This window comes from Tamandua tetradactyla, chromosome 7 (genome assembly GCF_023851605.1).
Source record: "Tamandua tetradactyla isolate mTamTet1 chromosome 7, mTamTet1.pri, whole genome shotgun sequence".
Classification (NCBI taxonomy): Eukaryota; Metazoa; Chordata; class Mammalia; order Pilosa; family Myrmecophagidae; genus Tamandua; species Tamandua tetradactyla.
In genome coordinates this window covers 109,906,577-109,929,508 of record NC_135333.1, presented here as the reverse complement: position 1 = coordinate 109,929,508, position 22,932 = coordinate 109,906,577, and the positions used below count along the sequence as shown (strand labels likewise).

General features: G+C 53.7%; 1 protein-coding gene across 9 annotated transcripts in view; it reads left to right on the top strand.

Annotated features, from left to right (window-relative positions):
- KMT2D (lysine methyltransferase 2D) overlaps nucleotides 1-22,932 on the top strand; it is a 38,243-nt gene that overhangs the window by 11,154 nt on the left and 4,157 nt on the right. For 5 of the 9 annotated variants that reach the window (XM_077170779.1, XM_077170770.1, XM_077170771.1 and 2 more), the window contains exons 13-51: nucleotides 414-527; nucleotides 868-978; nucleotides 1,492-1,596; nucleotides 2,338-2,519; nucleotides 2,700-2,864; nucleotides 2,960-3,069; nucleotides 3,172-3,219; nucleotides 3,869-4,090; nucleotides 4,325-4,444; nucleotides 4,525-4,638; nucleotides 4,854-4,984; nucleotides 5,070-5,217; nucleotides 5,418-5,483; nucleotides 5,633-5,743; nucleotides 5,941-6,078; nucleotides 6,188-6,272; nucleotides 6,484-6,725; nucleotides 6,816-6,889; nucleotides 7,125-7,175; nucleotides 7,295-9,106; nucleotides 9,213-9,395; nucleotides 9,489-9,625; nucleotides 9,817-11,717; nucleotides 13,260-13,383; nucleotides 13,534-13,618; nucleotides 13,723-13,789; nucleotides 13,891-14,123; nucleotides 14,223-16,922; nucleotides 17,063-17,203; nucleotides 17,327-17,494; nucleotides 17,659-17,818; nucleotides 18,472-18,547; nucleotides 18,723-18,898; nucleotides 19,001-19,131; nucleotides 19,815-19,947; nucleotides 20,025-20,152; nucleotides 20,337-21,477; nucleotides 22,470-22,606; nucleotides 22,710-22,840. In XM_077170779.1, the coding sequence (XP_077026894.1) occupies nucleotides 414-527; nucleotides 868-978; nucleotides 1,492-1,596; nucleotides 2,338-2,519; nucleotides 2,700-2,864; nucleotides 2,960-3,069; nucleotides 3,172-3,219; nucleotides 3,869-4,090; nucleotides 4,325-4,444; nucleotides 4,525-4,638; nucleotides 4,854-4,984; nucleotides 5,070-5,217; nucleotides 5,418-5,483; nucleotides 5,633-5,743; nucleotides 5,941-6,078; nucleotides 6,188-6,272; nucleotides 6,484-6,725; nucleotides 6,816-6,889; nucleotides 7,125-7,175; nucleotides 7,295-9,106; nucleotides 9,213-9,395; nucleotides 9,489-9,625; nucleotides 9,817-11,717; nucleotides 13,260-13,383; nucleotides 13,534-13,618; nucleotides 13,723-13,789; nucleotides 13,891-14,123; nucleotides 14,223-16,922; nucleotides 17,063-17,203; nucleotides 17,327-17,494; nucleotides 17,659-17,818; nucleotides 18,472-18,547; nucleotides 18,723-18,898; nucleotides 19,001-19,131; nucleotides 19,815-19,947; nucleotides 20,025-20,152; nucleotides 20,337-21,477; nucleotides 22,470-22,606; nucleotides 22,710-22,840 (12,101 nt within the window). The remainder of the gene's footprint in view (nucleotides 1-413; nucleotides 528-867; nucleotides 979-1,491; nucleotides 1,597-2,337; nucleotides 2,520-2,699; nucleotides 2,865-2,959; nucleotides 3,070-3,171; nucleotides 3,220-3,868; nucleotides 4,091-4,324; nucleotides 4,445-4,524; nucleotides 4,639-4,853; nucleotides 4,985-5,069; nucleotides 5,218-5,417; nucleotides 5,484-5,632; nucleotides 5,744-5,940; nucleotides 6,079-6,187; nucleotides 6,273-6,483; nucleotides 6,726-6,815; nucleotides 6,890-7,124; nucleotides 7,176-7,294; nucleotides 9,107-9,212; nucleotides 9,396-9,488; nucleotides 9,626-9,816; nucleotides 11,718-13,259; nucleotides 13,384-13,533; nucleotides 13,619-13,722; nucleotides 13,790-13,890; nucleotides 14,124-14,222; nucleotides 16,923-17,062; nucleotides 17,204-17,326; nucleotides 17,495-17,658; nucleotides 17,819-18,471; nucleotides 18,548-18,722; nucleotides 18,899-19,000; nucleotides 19,132-19,814; nucleotides 19,948-20,024; nucleotides 20,153-20,336; nucleotides 21,478-22,469; nucleotides 22,607-22,709; nucleotides 22,841-22,932) is intronic. The other 4 variants (XM_077170778.1, XM_077170774.1, XM_077170776.1 and 1 more) reach the window with 4 other exon arrangements.

Sequence of the window (22,932 nt, the reverse complement as noted above, 5' to 3'; positions counted from 1 at the left end):
GTGTCACCGATTCCTTCTCACATGGGTTATTGACTCCTAGACTCTCAAGTCCTTAGTTCAATTTCTTATTTTATTAAAGAGAATAAATGAGGAAAGTGACTTGCCCAGGTTTGCGGTTAATCAGTGATAGAACTGGGACTAGAAACTTAGGTCTCTCAACCCTCAAGCCAATAATTTTTCTCATTGTACCATGTTGGATACTCTTATCTTCTTGGGAGGGGGGCCATGGGTTTGAACCAGAGCCATCCACCTCTTGGTTTCTGGAGTTTGACTTTTCTTGCTCAAGCTCTTGGGCTTGGGCTTTATTACCTGTCATAACTGTATCCCTGCATTTTTTTCCTTCCCTTGGAGCCTGTGGGCCTAATATACTAGCCCTTGGCACATTCCTCTAATTATCCCCTTCTGTCACTTAGGGACGCAGTAGTAGTTTCCCAGGAAGACGCCGGCCACGTGGAGGAGCACATGGAGGACGTGGGAGAGGACGGGCCCGGCTAAAATCAACTACTTCTTCAATTGAGACTCTGGTAGTAAGGAGAGGCCTCCCATCCCTCAAACATGCTTCAATAACTCATTCAAAATTAAACACCCTTTAAATCCTATCAGTCCCCTGCACGCTTGCCTATGTGTCTGCTAGCCTAGGGCCTGTATGGTCATCTGTGCTCCTCTGTCCACTTGGCCCCCAGGCTTCTCTGAAATCTCTACCATAGTACTCTACACTGCCCACTTTGGGAGCTAGGATGGTCTTCTGTCTCCTGGCCTCTTTTATCTTAGGCTGGGATTCACACCTCCTTTCCCCAACACTAGAAGAGAGCAGCTTAGTTGGGGCAGATTTATCTGGCTCACTTTCCTCAACTCTCTGCCTATAAGGTTGCTGATATTGATAGCTCTCCCAGCAAAGAAGAAGAAGAAGAGGATGATGACACCATGCAAAATACCGTGGTTCTCTTCTCCAACACAGACAAATTTGTTCTCATGCAGGTACCATACTAGTATAGTCCCATTCTTATCTTTGAGACCTGGCATACTGGTCTCTGTGCTTTGATGGGAAGTGAGATGAAGAAATCCAAGGACCTAAGTCTGGCAGAAATGGTCTTTGCCCTCCTGAAGCTTATAGTCTAGGGAGCTTACATATTTCCTCACCTGAATAATCTTGAAGCTGATAGAATTTTGTGACATGTGTTACTCTCATCCTGACCATTCTTTACCCCATCTTTCTTCCATTTCCCCTTAAGTTTATCCATGTCATATGTGGTTATAAAATTTCAAGTTATTGCTCTAGTGAGCAAGACATCCATCCTTGGAAGGAGCAGTTCCTATGGGATAAACAGAAGGAGAAACAGGGTCCTATGGTGACTTATAGTGTCCTAATGCTGTGGGTTGGGGTTTTGATTCCCTGTATCCTTGATTTCAGATTAATACTTTAGTCATTTGGGTGGGACTGGGTGGAAGGAGGTCACCTAGTTGGACTTTGGGGCTTCTCTGTTTCTCCAGGATATGTGCGTGGTATGTGGCAGCTTTGGACGGGGGGCTGAGGGCCATCTCCTTGCCTGTTCTCAGTGCTCTCAGTGCTATCATCCTTACTGTGTCAACAGCAAGGTGAGTTTAGGGCCCAAAAGGTGTGGGTAGGGGGAAGGGATGAATTTTCTTAGTCTGAGCCCCTGTCCTGGCCACACTACTTCTTAAGGTGGCCAGTGGTCATGGGAGTTGTTCATCAGTCACCAGTGGTATTTAGACTCACCTTGGAGGAAATACTCTGAAACTCGTGGCGGTCTTTGTAGTTTCTTTTTGGTAGACTGTGACTTTCTGGCATAGTTCAATATATTATCTAAATTCTGTCCAATGTTGGTTGTAGAAAACATGATGCAGTCTGTAGATATAAAATCAAAATCATAACACAATGTCTATAAAGAGAAAGAAGTGTTTCTGATCTAAGTGTGATTCACACATTTTGGGGTTTTCCAACTGCTATTAATTTATAATTTGTCCACTACTAACATCCACTAATTTGCTGCAGTAGCAGGTTCTAAATGTTCAAGAAAAGTTGGGGAAATAAAACCTAATTCTAAACACAATCTTAAATTTTGGGGGAGGTTGGCTAGTGAAAGATTGCCATTCTACTCTAGGAATGGGACAGTGACGAGATGAAGTTCTTCTCTGTTCAGCAGAGATCTCTGGGATCCTAAGCTTAGAGCTACTATTTCTCCTTGGGCTCGAATGGAGGTCTGGCCGATGAACTGGGGTTCCTTCAGCCCCATCCATATATGTACCACCCTCCCCCCAGAAGTTCTGTCCTTCCCTGTGTATTTTGCTCTGATGAATTCCTGTTTTCTGCACCAGATCACCAAGGTGATGCTGCTAAAGGGCTGGCGTTGTGTGGAGTGTATCGTGTGTGAGGTGTGTGGCCAGGCCTCTGACCCTTCACGCCTACTGCTCTGTGATGACTGTGACATTAGCTACCACACATATTGCCTGGACCCACCATTGCTTACTGTGCCCAAGGGTGGCTGGAAGTGCAAGTGGTAAGGAGACTTGGGATTGGCATGGGGCCTAGGGCCTGAAACATTAGAGTAAATGTGATGCTGAGTACACAACAGAGGGTGGCTTAGGAGGCCAGGCTGGTTGCTTGGTTTTTGGTGAGGGTACTCCTGGGTACCTTGGGTTGGTTAGGTGCTGAGGGTCTGTCACTCTGCTTCTACCAGGTGTGTGTCCTGTATGCAGTGTGGGGCTGCCTCTCCTGGCTTCCACTGCGAGTGGCAGAATAGTTACACACACTGTGGGCCCTGTGCCAGCCTGGTGACCTGCCCTATCTGTCATGCCCCGTATGTGGAAGAGGACCTACTCATCCAGTGCCGCCACTGTGAACGGTGAGGGTACCCCTTTCTCCTTACATTGGCCCCTCTTTCATGTCTTCAGCCTTGCCGTTGCCTGAGCTTATCTTCCCCTGCCTTCTTTCTCCCAGGTGGATGCATGCTGGCTGCGAAAGCCTTTTCACAGAGGAAGAAGTGGAACAGGCAGCTGATGAGGGCTTTGACTGTGTCTCTTGCCAGCCCTATGTGATAAAGCCTGCAGGTGAATACTAGGTGCTGGAGAGGTGTGGAGGAGTAGTCAGGATAGGGGGTGCCTTGCTGTGGGACAGATCCTCAACCTCCCTTGGTTCTGTCCTCTCCCCAGTGCCTATTGCTCCTCCAGAGTTGGTGCCCATGAAGGCGAAAGAGCCAGGTGAGTCAAAGAATGTTTGCATACCAAAGCCAAAGGACACTATCTAATCTAGCTCCAACCCCCCCCAATTTCATCTCTTCACTTCATTGGGAGGAAACTTGGGCCCAGGGAGGTTGGATGGTCTGTCCAAAGTCACCCAGTAAGTTAGTGGTAAAGTTATGAGTAGAACCAAGGCCTCCAGTTTCCTGGGCACTTTCCTTCCACTGGGCAACGCAGTCTCTTTATTGCCAGAATCACACCTCCAAAGAATACAGAGCACAACTCTTTCTCCTCAGCAAAGGGGGCTGGGTCATTTCTTCCTTCATGATGTGGGCACTGCTCCTGCCATCTGGGGCGATATGTGTTCTAGCCTTCAAGTAGGAACCCTCCTAACCACAGATATATAGAGAATATGTTTGGTGAACCTAGGGTTAATCATGAGCAAAGCTAGGCTTCCGCAGTAGCAGTCCCTCTCAGAATTCCCCTGGGTCACTCATGGAGAATCCAAGTCTCTGTGACCATTGATGGCCTTGCCTCAAACCACAGGCTAGATTTTGGTCTGTTTCTCTGTCACTGCTTTTGTCACAACTAGGGACTGCGGTTGAAACTGGGAGCCTTGGTTTCCCTGGGGCCTCCATCCAGGGTCGTGTGCTCTTCCCCTCTGCTACAGAGCCCCAGTATTTCCGCTTTGAGGGTGTGTGGCTGACAGAGGCTGGCATGGCTGTGCTGCGTAACCTGACCATGTCACCCCTGCACAAACGGCGCCAGCGGCGGGGACGGCTTGGCCTCCCAGGGGAGGCATGCCTGGAGGGTTCTGAGCCCTCGGATGCCCTTGGCCCTGATGACAAGAAGGATGGAGACCTGGACACTGATGAGCTGCTCAAGGGTGAAGGTTGGGCTGGGGTATATCGGGGAGTAGCAAAGTAGTAGAAATGGACCTGTGAGAATTGGAATATTGGGTGGGAGCAGCATTTACTGCCATTCCCAGTCACCCTTAAGTTACTGGTGGTCTTATCCAAATGGCTCTGTGGCAAGATGCTCAACTCTCTCTGTTTGTGGGTAGCAGGATGACAACGTTGAGAGGGGCCCATGTGTCTGAACTGCCTCCATCTGCCCCCTTCTGCAGGTGGCGTGGAGCATATGGAATGCGAAATTAAACTGGAAGGGCCTGTCAGCCCTGATGTGGAGCCTGGCAAGGAAGAGACTGAGGAAAGCAAAAAGCGCAAGCGTAAACCGTATCGGCCTGGTGAGGCCTTGGGATGGGGAGGTGGATAAACTCACCAGGTCCCCTAGCCACTCCTTAGCCTCACTTCTTCTTCCTCATAGGTATTGGTGGTTTTATGGTACGGCAGCGGAAATCCCACACAAGGGTGAAAAAGGGGCCTGCTGCACAGGCGGAGGTGTTGAGTGGGGATGGGCAGCCCGACGAGGGTGAGACGGGTGAGGGCACCAGTGGGGCAGGGAGAAGGTGGGGATCACAAGACCCACGGGTCAGTGCCAGTGAGTCCCAGGCAGTGGGCTCACCATATGGGCAAGTGGGTGGTGGGCCTGATGGGTGTCAGGGGAGAGGGGAGGGAGAAGGTGTCCCCAGGCTGGGTGGGGAGCAGCATGCTCAGGGTCCCCAAAGAGGCTGACACCTCCCATTCTGCTTGTAGTGATGCCTGCTGATCTGCTTGTGGAGGGCTCTGTGGAACAGAGCTTAGCTGATGGGGATGAGAAGAAGAAGCAGCAGCGGCGTGGGCGCAAAAAGAGCAAACTAGAAGACATGTTTCCTGCTTACCTGCAGGTGGGCCTTAGACTTTGAGTGGTGAGGGGATATTCGGACCCTGTAGGGCATGAAGAAGCCTGTTTCTCCCTGACTTCCCATTTAGGAGGCCTTCTTTGGGAAGGAGCTGCTGGACCTGAGCCGTAAGGCCCTTTTTGCAGTTGGGGTGGGCCGACCAAGCTTTGGACTTGGAACTCCAAAAGCCAAGGTGGATGGAGTCCCAGATAGGAAGGACCCCCCCACCTCACAGAAAGGTCAGTCACATAGAAGTGAAGGGATATGAAGAGATCCAACTTCCCTCTGTGCTTAGGAACTGCCAAGAGTATTTGGTTGGGAATGGGTTAGTCTCCGGGAGTTGTAGGTGGCTTGAGGGTACTGGCTTGCAGAGCTGGGGATCCATTCTGGGTATCATGTGGAAGGCATTTCTGATTGGAGTGGGGACTGTTGGTCTTAGGAGATGATGGTCCAGATGTTGCAGATGAAGAATCCCGAGGCCCCGAGGGCAAGGCTGATACACCAGGTGAGGGTTCTTGGGGTACTGTATCCTGTCTTGGCTTTGCCTCTGACAACCTCATCTGCCCCTGAACACTGTCGGGACTGGAGGCTGGAAATTGTTCCATCCCCCTCTGTGGTCCAGGTTGGCTGATGGATTTTTCTTGGCAATTACAGGACCTGAGGATGGGGGCATAAAGGCATCCCCAGTACCCAGTGACCCTGAGAAGCCAGGCACCCCAGGTGAAGGGATGCTTAGCTCTGACTTAGACAGGATTCCCACAGAAGGTGAGGCTGTGACCCACACCTCTTTGTGTCTAAGGGTCTTTTAAGGGAGAAGGAGAAGGTCCTACCATGGGACTGTCATCTTTTACAGCTTCTCTGGTGGGGAGTCTTGGGCACCTTCCCTAGCCATGACCATTTTTAGACCTGTGGTGTTCCCTCATCTCCCCAGTCCTCAGCAGCATCCTCTCATTTCCCCATAGAACTGCCCAAGATGGAATCTAAGGACCTACAGCAGCTCTTTAAGGATGTGCTGGGTTCTGAACGAGAGCAGCATCTGGGTTGTGGAACCCCTGGTCTGGATGGCAGCCGTACACCACTGCAGAGGCCCTTTCTCCAAGGTGGCATGGATGGGAGTGATTTGAAAACTGGGTGGGCAGGTAAAGCTAAACTTGCCCCCAGGAGGGGCCATTTGCTCTCTTCTTCCTGATCCTACTATGCCACTTGTAGGTGGACTCCCTTTGGGCAACCTCCCCTCCAGCAGCCCAATGGACTCCTATCCAGGCCTCTGCCAGTCTCCATTCTTGGATAGTAGGTTGGTGTCTATGCTTAACCTTCATGGGCAGCCCCCATTGTCCTTTCCCTGTGGCCGAGTCCATGTCTTCTTTCTTGGACTCCTGGCTGGGTGCTGTCATAGTTACACTTACCCCTGCTCCTTCATAGTCCCTTGACAGGGGACAGGGCAGTTTGCCTGGTATGGGGCTTAGCATCCCTGCCCTCTGTGACTCTCTGCCCCTGCGCCCCAGGGAGCGCGGGGGCTTCTTTAGCCCAGAACCCGGTGAGCCAGACAGCCCCTGGACAGGCTCAGGGGGCACCACGCCCTCCACCCCCACCACCCCCACCACGGAGGGTGAGGGCGACGGACTCTCCTATAACCAGCGGAGTCTTCAGCGCTGGGAGAAGGATGAGGAGTTGGGTCAGCTCTCTACAATCTCACCTGTGCTGTATGCCAACATCAACTTTCCCAATCTCAAGCAAGATTACCCAGGTACCTGGGGGATGAAGGGAAAGGAAATAACCTAGCAACAGTGGGTGGAGGAGTCATTTGGTAAGTCTCTAATTCATTCCTTCTTTCCAGACTGGTCTAGCCGCTGCAAACAAATCATGAAGCTCTGGAGAAAGGTTCCGGCTGCTGACAAAGCCCCCTATCTGGTGAGACAGATAGGCTTGTAGTTCATCATGGGAAACTAAGTTTGGAGGGGGGTGCCTTTGGGAAATTCACCTCTGTTCTTTTCATCCCCCCACCCCAACCCCCCACACACACACCCTGAAGCACCTAGGCCAGAGGGATCAGCTTCTGGGCAGGGAGTGTGAGTGACATGGCACGGGCTGGGAGCTGGGCATGAGACCAAACTCTAGGCCTAAGGCAGTGTCCTGCATCCCTCAGCAAAAAGCCAAAGATAACCGGGCAGCTCACCGCATCAACAAGGTGCAGAAGGTGAGTGGCAGCTGGGCCAGGCCATCGTGGATCTGCAGTGGATGGCCTCTCTGAGGGTGGTGGGGAACTGGGACCTGCCCACAGCAGCCTAACTGCTCTGTGCCTGTTCTACCCTGTAGCAGGCTGAGAGCCAGATCAACAAACAGACCAAGGTGGGCGACATAGCCCGTAAGACTGACCGACCGGCTCTACATCTCCGCATTCCCCCCCAGCCGGGGGCACTGGGCAGTCCGCCCCCCGCTGCTGCCCCCACCATTTTCATTGGCAGCCCCACTACCCCCGCCGGCTTGTCTACCTCTGCGGACGGGTTCCTGAAGCCACCAGCAGGCACAGTGCCCGGCCCCGACTCGCCCGGTGAGCTCTTCCTCAAGCTCCCACCCCAGGTTCCCGCCCAAGTGCCTTCGCAGGACCCCTTTGGACTACCCCCCACCTACACCCTGGAGTCCCGCTTCCCCACAGCACCACCCGCCTATCCCCCCTATCCTAGTCCAACTGGGGCCCCTGCACTGCCCCCAACGTCAGGCACCTCCACTCGTCCTGGGACCGGCCAGCCAGGGGAATTCCACACAACTCCACCTGGCACCCCCCGCCACCAGCCCTCCACACCCGATCCCTTTCTCAAACCCCGTTGTCCCTCACTGGACAACCTGGCTGTGCCTGAGAGCCCAGGGGTAGGAGGAGGAAAGGCTCCCGAGCCCCTGCTCTCACCCCCATCTTTTGGGGAGTCACGGAAAGCCCTAGAAGTGAAGAAGGAAGATCTTGGGGCAGCTTCTCCTGGCTATGGGCCCCCAAACCTGGGCTTTGTTGACTCACCCTCCTCAGGCCCCCATTTGGGTGGCCTGGAGTTAAAGGCACCTGATGTCTTCAAAGCCCCCCTGACCCCTCGGGCATCTCAGGTAGAGCCCCAAAGCCCAGGCTTGGGCCTACGGCCCCAGGAACCACCCTCTGCCCAGGCTTTGGCCCCTTCTTCCCCCAGCCACCCTGACATATTTCGCCCTGGCCCTTACCCTGACCCCTATACTCAACCCCCAGTGACGCCTCGGCCCCAGCCCCCAACTGCTGAGAGTTGCTGTGCCCTGCCCCCTCGCTCACTGCCCTCTGATCCTTTTTCCCGAGTGCCTGCCAGTCCCCAGTCCCAGTCCAGCTCCCAGTCCCCGTTGACACCCCGTCCTCTGTCTGCTGAGGCTTTCTGCCCATCCCCTGTTACTCCTCGCTTCCAGTCTCCCGACCCTTATTCCCGCCCACCTTCACGCCCTCAGTCCCGTGACCCATTTGCCCCATTGCATAAGCCACCGCGACCCCAGCCCCCTGAAGTTGCCTTCAAGGCTGGGCCTCTAGCCCACACTCCACTGGGGGCTGGGGGCTTCTCAGCAGCTCTGCCCTCAGGGCCAGCAGGCGAGCTCCATGCCAAGGTCCCAACTGGGCAGCCCCCCAATTTTGCCCGGTCCCCTGGAGCTGGCGCGTATGTGGGTACTCCTTCTCCTATGCGTTTCACTTTCCCTCAGGCAGTAGGGGAGCCTTCTCTAAAGCCCCCTATTCCTCAGCCTGGTCTCCCCCCTCCCCATGGGATCAACAGCCATTTTGGGCCCGGCCCTACCTTGGGCAAGCCCCAAAGCACAAACTACGCAGTAGCTACAGGGAACTTCCACCCATCGGGCAGCCCCCTGGGGCCCAGCAGTGGGTCTACAGGAGAGGGCTTTGGGCTGTCCCCGCTACGCCCCCCATCAGTTCTACCACCACCTATACCCGATGGGTCCCTTCCCTACCTGTCCCATGGAGCCTCACAACGGGCAGGCATCACCTCTCCAGTTGATAAGCGAGAAGACCCAGGGACTGGAATGGGCAGTTCTGTGGCAGCACCTGAACTCCCAGGTACCCAGGATCCAGGCATTTCTGGCCTCAGCCAGACAGAGCTGGAGAAGCAGCGGCAGGTGAGTTGATGTCCTGGAGCTGAGCCTTCCTATGTCTCTGTTGTTTCTGAGCCACCCTATGATAGGAGTAGAGGTGACTTATTCCTTTCTTCTGTTCTATCCTCAGCGCCAGAGACTAAGGGAGCTGCTGATTCGGCAGCAGATCCAGCGCAATACCCTGCGGCAGGAGAAGGAAACTGCTGCGGCAGCTGCAGGAGCTGTGGGGCCACCGGGCAGCTGGGGTGGTGAACCCAGCAGCCCTGCCTTTGAGCAGCTGAATCGAGGCCAGACTCCCTTCACTGGAACCCAGGTAGGTAGAGCAGCAAAGGAGGTAGCAGGGCTTGGCTACCTGGCTGAGTGGTGGGCCAGTATACCGAAGATGGCTTACCCCCATCTCTCCTAGGACAAAAGTAGCCTTGTGGGACTGCCTCCAAATAAACTGAGTGGCCCTGTCCTGGGGCCAGGGACTTTCCCCAGTGATGACCGACTCTCCCGGCCACCTCCACCAGCCACCCCTTCTTCTATGGATGTGAACAGCCGGTGAGGTTACTGGGGGCTTCCCTGGGGGCAAACCAGAGGAACAAATTTATCACTGTTATATGCTGCCTCTTTCTCATTCTTTCCTTCCATCTTCCTTCCTCCTCACTGCATTAACTTCATTCTCCCTCGTTCCCTAAATCCATACTAGTTCATCCTGATTTCATCTTACTGACTCCTGTATATTTTTCCAGGCAACTGGTAGGAGGCTCCCAAGCCTTTTATCAGCGGGCACCCTATCCTGGGCCCTTGCCCTTACAACAACAGCAGCAGCAACTGTGGCAGCAGCAACAGCAGCAGCAGGCAACAGCAGCAACCTCCATGCGCCTTGCCATGTCCTCTCGTTTTCCATCAACTCCTGGGCCTGAGCTTGGCCGCCCAGCCCTAGGATCCCCCTTGACAGGAATTCCTACCCGCTTACCTGGCCCTGGTGAGCCAGTGCCTGGTCCAGGTGGTCCCGCCCAGTTCATTGAGTTGCGGCACAATGTGCAGAAAGGACTAGGACCTGGGGGGTCTCCATTCCCTGGTCAGGGGCCCCCTCAGAGACCCCGTTTTTACCCTGTGACTGAGGACCCTCATCGACTGGCCCCTGATGGGCTTCGGGGCCTGGCAGTATCAGGTATTCCCCCACAGAAACCCACAGTCCCACCGGCCCCTGAATTGAACAATAGCCTCCATCCACCACCCCAACCCAAGGGTCCCACTTTGCCCACTGGCTTGGAACTGGCCAGCCGGCCCCCCTCAAGCACTGAGCTTGGCCGTCCCCCTCCTCTGGCCCTGGAAGCTGGGAAGCTACCCTGTGAGGATCCAGAGCTGGATGATGACTTTGATGCCCACAAGGCCCTAGAGGATGATGAGGAGCTTGCTCACCTGGGCCTGGGTGTGGATGTGGCGAAAGGTGATGATGAGCTAGGCACTCTGGAAAACCTGGAGACCAATGACCCCCACTTAGATGACTTGCTCAATGGAGATGAGTTTGACCTGCTGGCCTATACTGATCCTGAGCTGGACACTGGGGACAAAAAGGACATCTTCAATGAGCATCTGAGGCTGGTGGAGTCGGCCAATGAGAAGGCTGAGCGGGAAGCCCTGCTTCGGGGGGTAGAACCAGGATCATTGGGTCCTGAGGAGTGTCCTCCCCCTGCTGCTGATGCCTCTGAGCCACGCCTGGCACCAGTGCTCCCTGAAGTGAAGCCCAAGGTGGAGGAGGGTGGGCGCCACCCTTCCCCTTGCCAGTTCACTATTACCACCCCCAAAGTAGAGCCAGCACCTGCCGCTCCTTCCCTTAGCCTGGGATTGAAGCCAGGACAGAGTGTAATCAGCAGCCGGGATGCCCGGATGGGCACAGGGCCCTTTCCCAGCAGTGGTCACACAGCTGAGAAGGGCCCCTTTGGGGCCACAGGAGGACCACCAGCTCACCTACTGAATCCCAGCTCACTCGGTGGCCCAGGAGGGTCCTCTCTTTTGGAAAAGTTTGAGCTAGAGAGTGGGACCCTGACTTTGCCCAGTGGGCATGCAGCATCTGGGGATGAGCTGGACAAGATGGAGAGCTCGCTGGTGGCCAGTGAATTGCCCCTGCTCATAGAGGATCTGTTGGAACATGAGAAGAAGGAGCTGCAGAAGAAGCAGCAGCTTTCAGCACAGCTTCAGCCTGTCCAGCAGCAGCAACAGCAGCAGCAGCAGCAGCAGCAGCAGCAGCAGCAGCAGCAGCATTCCCTTCTGTCTACACCTGGCCCTGCTCAGGCCATGCCTTTGCCACATGAGGGTTCTTCTCCCAGTTTGGCTGGACCCCAGCAGCAGCTCTCCATGGGTCTTGGAGGTGCCCGACAGCCAGGCTTGGCCCAACCACTGATACCGACCCAGTCACCAGCTCATACTCTCCAGCAGCGCCTGGCACCATCCATGGCCATGATGTCCAGCCAAGGGCATATGCTAAGTGGGCAGCATGGGGGACAGGCAGGCTTGGTGCCCCAGCAGGGCCCACAGCCAGTGTTGGCACAGAAGCCAATGGGGACCATGCCACCTTCCATGTGCGTGAAACCCCAGCAGCTGGCAATGCAGCAGCAGTTGGCTAACAGCTTCTTCCCAGATACAGGTATCCTCACCTGGGGGCATGGTTGAGTTACTCATGGGTGGTCATTGTTATCACCAAATGGACACTGGAGCTAGACTCCTAAGACAACCCCTACTTGAGGGAGATGGGACACAAAGAGCTTTGGCTAAATATCATACTAGTAGTGTAAGCAGAAGGCCCTGTAGCTTTTTAAAAGGAAGGAAACAGTGCCTGATACATACTAGGCACTCAGGAGACTTTCCAAGTATGAAGAAATTAATGGGATGAATGAATGAAGGAAGCCTGACTAGCAGAAGCTAGAAATTTAGGACTTGGAGAACAATGATACAAGAAAAGCAAATCCAGATAGGTGAGTGAGGCTGTAGCAGCAGAAAAAAGTAAGGGGGTATTTGGAGAATCATGAGTGAAGTGGTTAGGCTAGAGTATACTTTGTATAGAGGGAAGGAGTGGGCATTGCTATGATTTTGGAGAGGTAAAAGCGGAGGCCAGATTGAGGAAGATCTCAAATTATAATAGCCTTTATTGAATAAGTACTATATGCCGAGTAGTATGTAAGTGCTAAGTGTTTTATATTTAGCCTAATTTAAGGAGGTTTTTTTTTTGTTATTTTGTTTTTTGTTTGGGAGGTGCAGGGTCTGGGAACCGAACCCATATTTAGTCTAATTTAATCACTGCACAAAACTCGTTATCTTTGTTTGGCAGAAGAGGAAACTGAGGCATGGAGGTTGAATGACTTACCCAGTATTACACGCACCTTGCAGAGTTAGTTTAAACCCTGGCATTCTGATACTCGTAACTATTTTCATGAATCAAAGGTCAGGACGGGAGATTGGTTAGTCCTCTATAAAGTAGAGAGTTGATATGTTTTCTGAGCAGTGGTGAAATATACAAAATGTAGAATTTTAGGAAGATTGAGGTTTTGGGTGGTTGCTTATTTCTACTTTTCTAGTCGGTATCCTGGACAGGTGGGAGAGTGGGCTACTGGTGATGCATATGATGCCCAAAACAACTTTGCATCTAGAGTTTTGACACAGTACCCATATCTTAAGTTCTTCAAGACTGCACCAGTTACCCTAAGAACACTGTTCTTGAAGAGTATTTTCCAGGTCGTTAAGTGTACTCATATTCTTGTCACGATTGATCTTCTCAACAGCTCCACAAGATAGGCAGGGTTGGAAATCATGATCTCTATCAAATAGAGGTTCAGAGAGATGAAATGACATTGATATATATTGACTCAACAAATATTAAGTGCCTCTTCCTAGCATCATGCAAGTGAAAACAGAACTACTTGTCCTCTGAATAACAGAGCTAAGTTACCCAGGCTTCCTGGCTCTTAGTCCAGTGGTTTTTTTTTTTTCACATGGGCAGGCACCGGGAATCGAACCCGGGTCCTCGGGCATGGCAGGCAAGCATTCTTACCTGCTGAGCCACCGTGGTCTTTTTACCAGGCCATGCAGTAGTTCTGCTTTGCTTGGTAGAGTCAGGGGGTTGGAAGGAACAGCAGACATGGACTGGAGCACTGGTCCCAAAACCCACCTCACTTGGCTTTTTCCTCTCCAGATCTGGATAAATTTGCTGCAGAAGATATTATTGATCCCATTGCAAAGGCCAAGATGGTGGCTTTGAAAGGCATCAAGAAAGTGATGGCTCAGGGCAGCATTGGGGTGGCACCTGGTATGAACAGGTAAGACTTGAGGCTGGGGGCGTTGGCACTTTCCTTTCCCAGTCACACTCCACTGCTTGGCTCTCTCTGACCCTACTATACTTACCTCTTCTCTGCCTTTTACTCTCCCCATCTGCTAACTGTCAATCCTCTTGCTTTCGTGGACTCCAGGCAGCAAGTGTCCCTCCTAGCCCAGCGGCTCTCTGGGGGGTCTGGCAGTGACCTGCAAAACCATGTGGCAGCTGGGAGTGGCCAGGTGAGTGGCTAGATTGGAATAGAAACTGTGTCCTATGTCACTGGACCACCCTTCTTAGGGTCTTGCGCAGAGCAATGACCCTTTAACAGTCTCTCTCACCGCAGGAGCGGAGTGCTGGTGACCCCTCCCAGTCTCGTCCCAACCCACCCACTTTTGCCCAGGGAGTAATCAGTGAGTATGGGGCAAGGGAGGAGTATACAAGGAAGTGGCTTGGGGTATGTAAAGGAAGAGGGATCAACATTTTGCAAGTTCTGACATGCTACTTCTTCCAGATGAGGCAGACCAGCGGCAGTATGAGGAGTGGCTGTTCCATACCCAGCAGCTCCTCCAGATGCAGCTGAAGGTGCTAGAGGAGCAGATTGGTGTGCATCGCAAGTCCCGGAAGGCTCTGTGTGCCAAGCAGCGGACTGCCAAAAAGGCTGGCCGTGAGTTCCCAGAGGCTGATGCTGAGAAGCTGAAGCTGGTCACAGAGCAGCAGAGCAAGATCCAGAAACAGCTGGATCAGGTGGGTAAAGCAGACTTCAGCCTTGTACCTAGAAGCCGGGGAAGAGGGTGGCATGGGTGGACAGGCTCCAGACTGACCCCTCCAACTCTCCCATATTAGGTCCGGAAACAGCAGAAAGAGCACACTAATCTCATGGCTGAATATCGGAATAAGCAACAGCAACAACAGCAGCAACAGCAACAGCAACACTCAGCTGTGCTGGCCGTTAGCCCTTCTCAGAGTCCCCGACTACTTAGCAAGCTCCCTGGTCAACTGCTCCCTGGCCATGGGTTGCAGCCACCACAAGGGCCCCCGGGTGGGCAAACTGGAGGTCTTCGCCTGCCCCCTGGGAGCATGGCATTATCCGGACAGCCTGGTAGTCCTTTTCTCAACACAGCCCTGGCCCAACAGCAGCAGCAGCAACATTCTGGTGGGGCTGGGGCCCTGGCTGGCCCCTCAGGGGGCTTCTTCCCTGGCAACCTTGCTCTTCGGGGCCTGGGACCTGATTCAAGGCTCTTACAGGAAAGGCAGCTGCAGCTGCAGCAGCAACGCATGCAGCTAGCCCAGAAACTGCAACAACAGCAGCAGCAGCAGCACCTCCTAGGGCAGGTGGCAATCCAGCAGCAACAGCAGCAAGGCCCAGGGGTGCAGGCGAACCAGGCCCTGGGTCCCAAGCCCCAGGGTCTTCTGCCTCCCAGCAGCCATCAGGGCCTCCTGGTCCAGCAGCTGTCCCCTCAACCACCCCAGGGACCCCAGAGCATGCTGGGCCCTGCCCAGGTGGCAGTGTTGCAGCAGCAGCACCAGCAGCAGCACCCTGGGGCTTTGGGCCCACAGGGCCCTCACAGACAGGTGCTTCTGACCCAGTCCCGGGTACTGAGTTCCCCTCAGTTGGCACAGCAGGGTCAGAGCCTTATGGGACACCGGCTGGTCACGGCCCAGCAGCAGCAGCAACAGCACCAACAGCAGGGATCCATGGCAGGGCTCTCACATCTTCAGCAGGGTCTGATGCCACACAGCGGGCAGCCCAAACTGAGTGCTCAACCCATAGGGACCTTACAGCAGCAGCAGCAACAGCAACAACAGCAGCAGCAACAGCAGCAGCAGTTTCAGCAACAACAGCAGCAGCAGCAGCTTCAACAGCAACAGCAGCAGTTACAACAGCAGCAACTTCAACAGCAGCAGCAGCAATTTCAGCAGCAGCAGCAGCAGATGGGTCTCTTGAATCAGAATCGAACTTTACTGTCTCCTCAACAACAACAGCAGCAGCAGGTGACCCTTGGCCCTGGCATGCCAGCCAAGCCTCTTCAACACTTTTCTAGCCCTGGAGCTCTGGGCCCAACTCTCCTCTTGACGGGCAAGGAACAAGGCATTGGAGAGGCAGCTCTTCCTCCAGAGGTCACTGAGGGCCCCTCAACACATCAGGGAGGGCCATTAGCAATAGGGACTTCACCTGAAACAATGGCCACTGAACCAGGGGAGATAAAACCCTCACTCTCTGGGGACTCACAACTCCTGCTTGTCCAACCCCAGACCCAGCCTCAGTCCAACTCTCTGCAGTTGCAGCAACCTCTGAGGCTCCCAGGACAACAGCAGCAGCAAGTTAACTTGCTCCACACAGCAAATGGGGGAAGTCATGGGCAGCTAAGCAGTGGAGCATCTTCTGAGGCCTCATCTATACCCCACCTGCTAGCCCCACCCTCTGTTTCCTTAGGGGAGCAGCCTGGACCCATCACCCAGAACCTTCTCGGTTCCCAGCATGCCCTTGCTCTAGAGCGGCCTATGCAAAGTAATGCAGGGCCACAGCTTCCCAAATCAGGACCTGTCCCTCAGTCTGGAGTCATGCCTGGGGCTGGAGTCATGCCTACGGTGGGTCAGCTTCGAGCACAGCTCCAAGGAGTCCTGGCCAAAAACCCACAGCTGCGGCACTTGAGTCCCCAGCAGCAGCAGCAGCTACAGGCACTCCTCATGCAGCGCCAGCTGCAACAGAGTCAGGCAGTACGCCAGACCCCACCCTACCAGGAGGCTGGGACCCAGCCCTCTCCCCTCCAGGGTCTCCTAGGCCGCCAACCCCAACTTGGGGCTTTCCCTGGGTCCCAGACAGGCCCCCTTCAGGAGCTGGGGGCAGGACCTCGACCTCAGGGCCCATCCCGGCTCTCTGCCCCACAAGGAGCCTTATCAGCAGGACCAGCCCTTGGCCCTGTTCATCCCACACCTCCACCATCCAGCCCCCAAGAGCCAAAGAGACCTTCCCCACAATTATCTTCTCCCAGCTCCCAGGTCCCCTCTGAGGTCCAACTCATCCACACCCAGCCAGGGGCCCCAAAGCCTCAGGGGCCACCCCTGGAGCTGCCTCCTGGGAGGGTCTCACCTGCTGCTGCCCAGCTTGTGGACACATTGTTTGGCAAGGGGCTGGGACCTTGGGACCCCCCAGACAAGCTAGTAGAAGCCCAGAAGGCAGAACAAAGCAGCATGGTACCTGGGCATCTGGAGCAGGTGAACGGACAGGCAGTGCCTGAGCCACCCCATCTCAGCATCAAGCAGGAACCTCGGGAAGAACCATGCACCTTGGGTGCCCCAGCGGTGAAAAGGGAGGCTAATGGGGAGCCAATAGGGGCACCAGGTACCAGCAACCACCTCTTGCTGGCAGGCCCCCGCTCAGAGGCTGGGCATCTGCTCTTGCAGAAGCTTCTTCGGGCAAAGGGTGTACAGCTCAGCACTGGGCGGGGGCCCGAGGGGCTACGAGCTGAGATCAACGGGCACATTGACAGCAAGCTGGCTGGGCTGGAGCAGAAACTACAGGGTACCCCCAACAACAAGGAGGTGAGTGCTCTAACCAGACTAGAGCAGATAGAGTGGGACCTGGAGGCTGGGGGTGGAGTAAGCAGGTCTGGGCCAAACAGGAGAGGGGAGGGCTCTGATGTTGAGGGCAGCCCCTTTCACTGTGGGCTTATCTGGCTTAGGATACAGCAGCAAGAAAGCCATTGACCCCGAAGCCCAAGCGGGTACAGAAGGCAAGCGACAGGTTGGTGAGCTCCCGAAAGAAGCTGCGAAAGGAGGATGGGGTCAGGGCCAGCGAGGCCTTGCTGAAACAGCTGAAACAGGTGACCCCCAGGAGCCAGTCCCTGATCCCATCCCGGGATAAGAGGGCACCCCAGCCCCTAGCTGTGCAGTGGCAGAGATGCAACTGCTGCAGGTTTCCAACTTTGTCATCTTGCCCCTCCTAGGAGCTGTCCCTGCTGCCCCTAATGGAGCCTACCATCACAGCCAATTTTAGCCTCTTTGCACCCTTTGGCAGTGGCTGTCCAATCAACGGGCAGTGCCAACTGAGGGGGGCCTTTGGAAGTGGTACACTGTCCACTGGCCCCGACTACTATTCTCAGCTGCTTACCAAGGTCAGAAAAATGGCAACACCTTTGGGGATGATGAGGTACTTAGGGGAGTGGGGGTGGGGGGTGGGAGTGGAAGACTTGAGGATGTTGCTGATATAGTGTGGGGCCAGCAGATTACATCGGTCTCCCTATGCCGTCTTGCACACAACACCCCACCCCACCCTCAGAATAACCTGAGTAATCCGCCGACACCACCCTCGTCGCTGCCCCCCACCCCACCCCCATCGGTGCAGCAGAAGATGGTGAATGGTGTCACCCCATCTGAAGAGCTGGGGGAGCACCCCAAGGATGCAGCCTCTGCTCGGGAGACTGAAGGTGCACTGAAGGGTGAGTCAAGAGCAGAATGTGCCTCTCCTTTTCCAGTAGGATCTGGTGACTGGGGTCTGAGCTAGTCTGTCTGTCCTGACATCACAGTTCCAGGAATGAGCATGTTGCCTGATGTCTTGTGTGCTTACATGTCAGCATCCCTGAGATAGGAAGAGGCTCTTCAGCAGGCAGAGAAGGGCTTCTGAAGGTGAAGGGCAAAAGGGGAGTAGAGGTGGGTGACAGGGAAAGTATTAACGCAGCTTTGTGTATAAAGCACAGTCTAGTTTCAGTGGGTCTGCAGCTAGGGTCAGATCTGGATTTGAGTTTTGTTTTCTGCATTTATTTAGCTGTGTGATGCACCCAGGTAACTTTCTTGGTTTGTTTTTGAAGCCTCAATTTTCTCACCGTAAAATGAGTATTACTATACTCACCTAGTAGACTTGTTAAAAGACTAAAAGGAGTCTGTCCATAGCCAGGGCCTGGCACATAGCAAAGACTTGACATATTTAACTTGTCTGCCTCTGACTGGCAGATGGGTGGATGGGTAGAGAGTAGTCATGATAGCTAAGCTAAGATTTCATGCTAGTTAGAACTAGCCTGAAATATGAGGGAGAAAGCGCCATCAGCTTTGGCCAAACTCATCCTGACTTTTCTTCTCCTTATCCCCACCTCAGATACTTCAGAGGTGAAGAGTCTAGACCTGCTGGCCGCCTTGCCTACACCACCTCACAATCAGACTGAAGATGTCAGGTGGGGCTGGGGCCGGAAATAGTGAAAGGAAAGGGATTTAAGTGGGGGCAGATTGCCTAATTTTTACTGGGACCAATAACAGATGTCAAGTGAGGCTATGACATCTACTAATCTGTAGATTTGGGAGGGGGAGTCTATAGGGCTATGGTGACAGGTATCTATTTTTGGCTTATAGGATGGAAAGTGATGAGGACAGTGATTCTCCTGACAGCATTGTACCAGCTTCATCACCTGAGAGCATTTTGGGGGAGGAGGCCCCTCGTTTCCCTCAGCTGGGTTCAGGTCGGTGGGAGCAGGATGACCGGGCCCTCTCACCTGTCATCCCCATCATTCCTCGGACCTGCATCCCTGGTAGGTGCTGCTTTGAGCATAGACCAAGGCAGGCTGGGCTGGATTGTTAGAGCTGGAGAAAAAGGCAGCTGGACTTTACAGAGATCCTTCTTTCTCACTCAGTTTTCCCAGATACCAAACCTTATGGGGCACTGGACCTGGAGGCCCCTGGAAAGCTTCCTGCCACAACTTGGGAAAAGGGCAAAGGAAGTGAGGTGTCAGTCATGCTAACAGTCTCTGCTGCGGCTGCCAAGGTATGTCCTGGGGGTACCTTGGCAACCAAGGAGAGGCTAGTCAGAGGGCACTCCCCGGAACTATCCTATCTGGATAAAAAACAAATATCCATTCAAACAAAAACATGCACTGAGTACCTTCTATATATGAAAGCCTGAGCTAGAGGCTGTGGATAAATGAGACTAGGGCAAATGAGGCCTAATTCAAGGAGCTTTATGGTCCAGAGGTAAAGACATACAGTCAGCAAATCAGGTGAATGTGTATAACATGACAATTGGCACAAGACACCATTTCCCCAGTCACATTTGGTGGAATTCTTTCTCCTGTTTTTGAAAATGTTAGAGTTTTGCAGTCAGAGGAAATTAGAAAATCCAGTTGAAAAAACAAAACCTGTTTCTTTACTACAAGGCTTATCAGATCCTTTAATTTGTTAATGTATATCATGACTGTATAAGTTGTGGATATAGAGTGTATCATATCCTACACTTTTCTGACATAGGTCCTTTTTTATGGAGCTCCTATTGTTGTCCATAGCAGTTGGGGAAATGCTGCTCTAAAGGCCGTATGGGAGAACGGGGCCTGGACGAACTAACTGCTTGGGGAATTGTGTTCTGAGCCTCCTTGTCTCCACCAAGCTGGTGGTAGTGCTCATTCCAGGAAGTCTGCTGACTTATCTCTGCCATCCCCCTCCCTGCCCTGGCAGAACTTGAATGGTGTGATGGTGGCAGTGGCGGAGCTGCTGAGCATGAAGATCCCCAATTCCTATGAAGTGCTGTTTCCAGAGAGCTCCGTCCGGGCAGGCATCGAGCCTAAGAAGGGGGAAGCTGAAGGTCCTGGTGAGTGTGGCAAGAAAGCCCCTTGGGATCTCAGGGAATGGTTCTGGTGGGAGGCCCTGACCCTTTTCCTCCTGCAGGTGGGAAAGAAAAGGGTCTGGGAGGCAAGAGCCCAGAAGCTGGCCCTGATTGGCTGAAACAGTTTGACGCCATATTGCCTGGCTATACCCTCAAGAGCCAGTTAGACATCTTGAGTCTCCTGAAACAGGTGGGTCTCGGGGAGAAAAAGGGGTGGGTGTTGAAAAAGTTGCCAGCCTAGGGCAAAGAAGACAAGGGGCTTTTGGGAGAGTGAAATCTGGACTGGGAGGAGGGGTGGGGGTCCAGTGTCCTGGTGCTCAAGGGGCTAGTTAGGTGAAGAGCTAGCACTAACAACACAGGACACCCTCCCATAGGAGAGCCCCGCCCCAGAGCCACCCACTCAGCACAGCTACACCTACAACGTCTCCAATCTGGATGTGCGACAGCTCTCGGCTCCACCTCCTGAAGAACCCTCCCCACCCCCTTCCCCCTTGGCACCCTCTCCTGCCAGTCCCCCTACTGAACCCCTGGTTGAACTCCCAGCTGAACCCTCGGCTGAGCCACCAGTCCCTTCTCCTCTGCCACTGGCCTCATCCCCTGAATCAGCCCGGCCTAAGCCCCGGGCCCGGCCCCCTGAAGAAGGTGAGGATACTCGACCCCCTCGCCTCAAGAAGTGGAAGGGGGTACGCTGGAAGCGGCTCCGGTTGTTGCTGACCATCCAGAAGGGTAGTGGGCAGCAGGAGGATGAACGGGAAGTGGCAGAATTTATGGAGCAGCTTGGCACAGCTCTGCGACCTGACAAGGTGCCTCGGGACATGCGGCGCTGCTGTTTCTGTCATGAGGAGGGTGATGGGGCCACTGATGGGCCTGCCCGCCTTCTGAACCTGGACCTGGACTTGTGGGTGCATCTCAACTGTGCCCTGTGGTCCACAGAGGTATATGAGACCCAGGGTGGGGCATTGATGAATGTAGAGGTGGCCCTACACCGTGGACTGCTAACTAAGTGCTCCCTGTGCCAGCGCACCGGTGCCACCAGCAGCTGCAATCGCATGCGTTGTCCCAATGTCTACCATTTTGCCTGCGCCATCCGTGCTAAGTGCATGTTCTTCAAGGACAAGACCATGCTGTGTCCAATGCATAAGATCAAGGGGCCGTGTGAACAGGAGCTGAGCTCTTTTGCTGTCTTCCGGCGGGTCTACATAGAGCGGGATGAGGTGAAACAAATTGCTAGCATCATCCAGCGGGGAGAGCGCCTGCACATGTTCCGTGTAGGGGGCCTTGTGTTCCATGCCATCGGACAGCTGCTCCCTCATCAGATGGCCGACTTCCACAGTGCCACTGCCCTCTATCCTGTGGGCTATGAGGCCACGCGCATCTACTGGAGTCTCCGCACCAACAACCGCCGCTGCTGCTACCGCTGCTCTATTGGAGAGAACAACGGGCGGCCAGAGTTCATAATCAAAGTCATCGAGCAGGGCCTGGAGGACTTGGTCTTCACCGACGCCTCTCCCCAGGGTGAGCACTGGGCCTTTGAAATGGTAGTATGGAATTGGGCAAGTTTCTCCCAAGTTCACCTTCATGGTGTCAATAGGAGACCTCCAGCCAGCCTCCATGTGGGTGACCCCTGTCCCCAACTCAGGCAGGCAGGAGTCTCTTGAAGATCCCCAGAGAAAATGTTTCGGCCTCTCTCAGTCACCTTAAATTACCTTGTAATTGAAAATGTCTTGCTTTTCTAACCTCACGTATTCTGGATCCTTTTTCTATCCTCAGTGAAACTAAAGGATAAACAGTTCTGAGACCCTATCATCTGGTTCGCCCAACCTGATCTTAACCATGAATTCTTTGGCACAGCTTTTTCCTGGACTAAATTCTCCTTTTTTCTTCTCCCCAATGTTTTTATTGTGGAAAAAATCGTAGTTGAAAGGCTTATACAGCACCCTAGATTCTACAGTTAACACGTGGACAAAATTCTTTTGATACTAGTTTTAATGTTAATGATGAAAATAGCAAGAGAAGTTACCTTTTACTAAGCATGTACTATATGCCACCAAATACACTAAGTGATTTTTCTAGGTCATTTTGTTCATAAAACCCTATGAGGTAAGTATTATTATCATTATGCCCTGAAACTTAGTTTTAGAGGACTAAGTATTTGATTCAAGGTCCCATGGCCAGTACTGGAACCTGAACTCAAGTCGTCCCAGCTCTGGAGCATACCTGTTCTGCTTGCTCCCAACAAGGACTCTGGCCCATGCTGGGTCTCCTAGGCCCTAGGTCCTTGTTTTGATGTTGCAAGATACCCTGATTCTCTGCCAGGGTTGCAAGCATGTGACTTACTGAGGAGAATGGGACTCAGAGTCCAAGAGGGTGTCCAGAAGAACCGCACACCTTCATGACAGAGAGGTGTGAAGGCTGCAGAAAATAGTTCTAGCCCTGAATTGGGACCAGGAGCTAGAGGTCAGTGAGTGGAAGTTGCCTCTGAAGGCTGCTCTCTCCCTGCCCCTTAGCTGTGTGGAATCGCATCATTGAGCCAGTGGCTGCCATGAGAAAAGAGGCCGACATGCTACGGCTCTTCCCTGAGTATCTTAAAGGCGAGGAGCTCTTCGGACTGACGGTGCACGCCGTGCTTCGCATAGCTGAATCAGTAAGGCAGGGGCAGGTAGCTGTGGGGGGCCGAGTGGGCACTGGGAACCTTGGCCCTGCCCGTAAAGAACTCAGGCTAAGTTGAGTATGACCTATGCCCCCAGCTGCCTGGAGTGGAGAGCTGTCAAAACTATTTATTCCGCTATGGGCGCCACCCCCTGATGGAGCTGCCGCTCATGATCAACCCCACTGGCTGTGCCCGATCGGAGCCTAAAATCCTCACACACTACAAACGGTGAGCCTTTGGGGCTAGGGCCAAGGGATGTGGGTATTGAGGTTGGTAAGGACCCCCCAGCCATATTGTGAGGATTTGGGGTGAGACCAGAG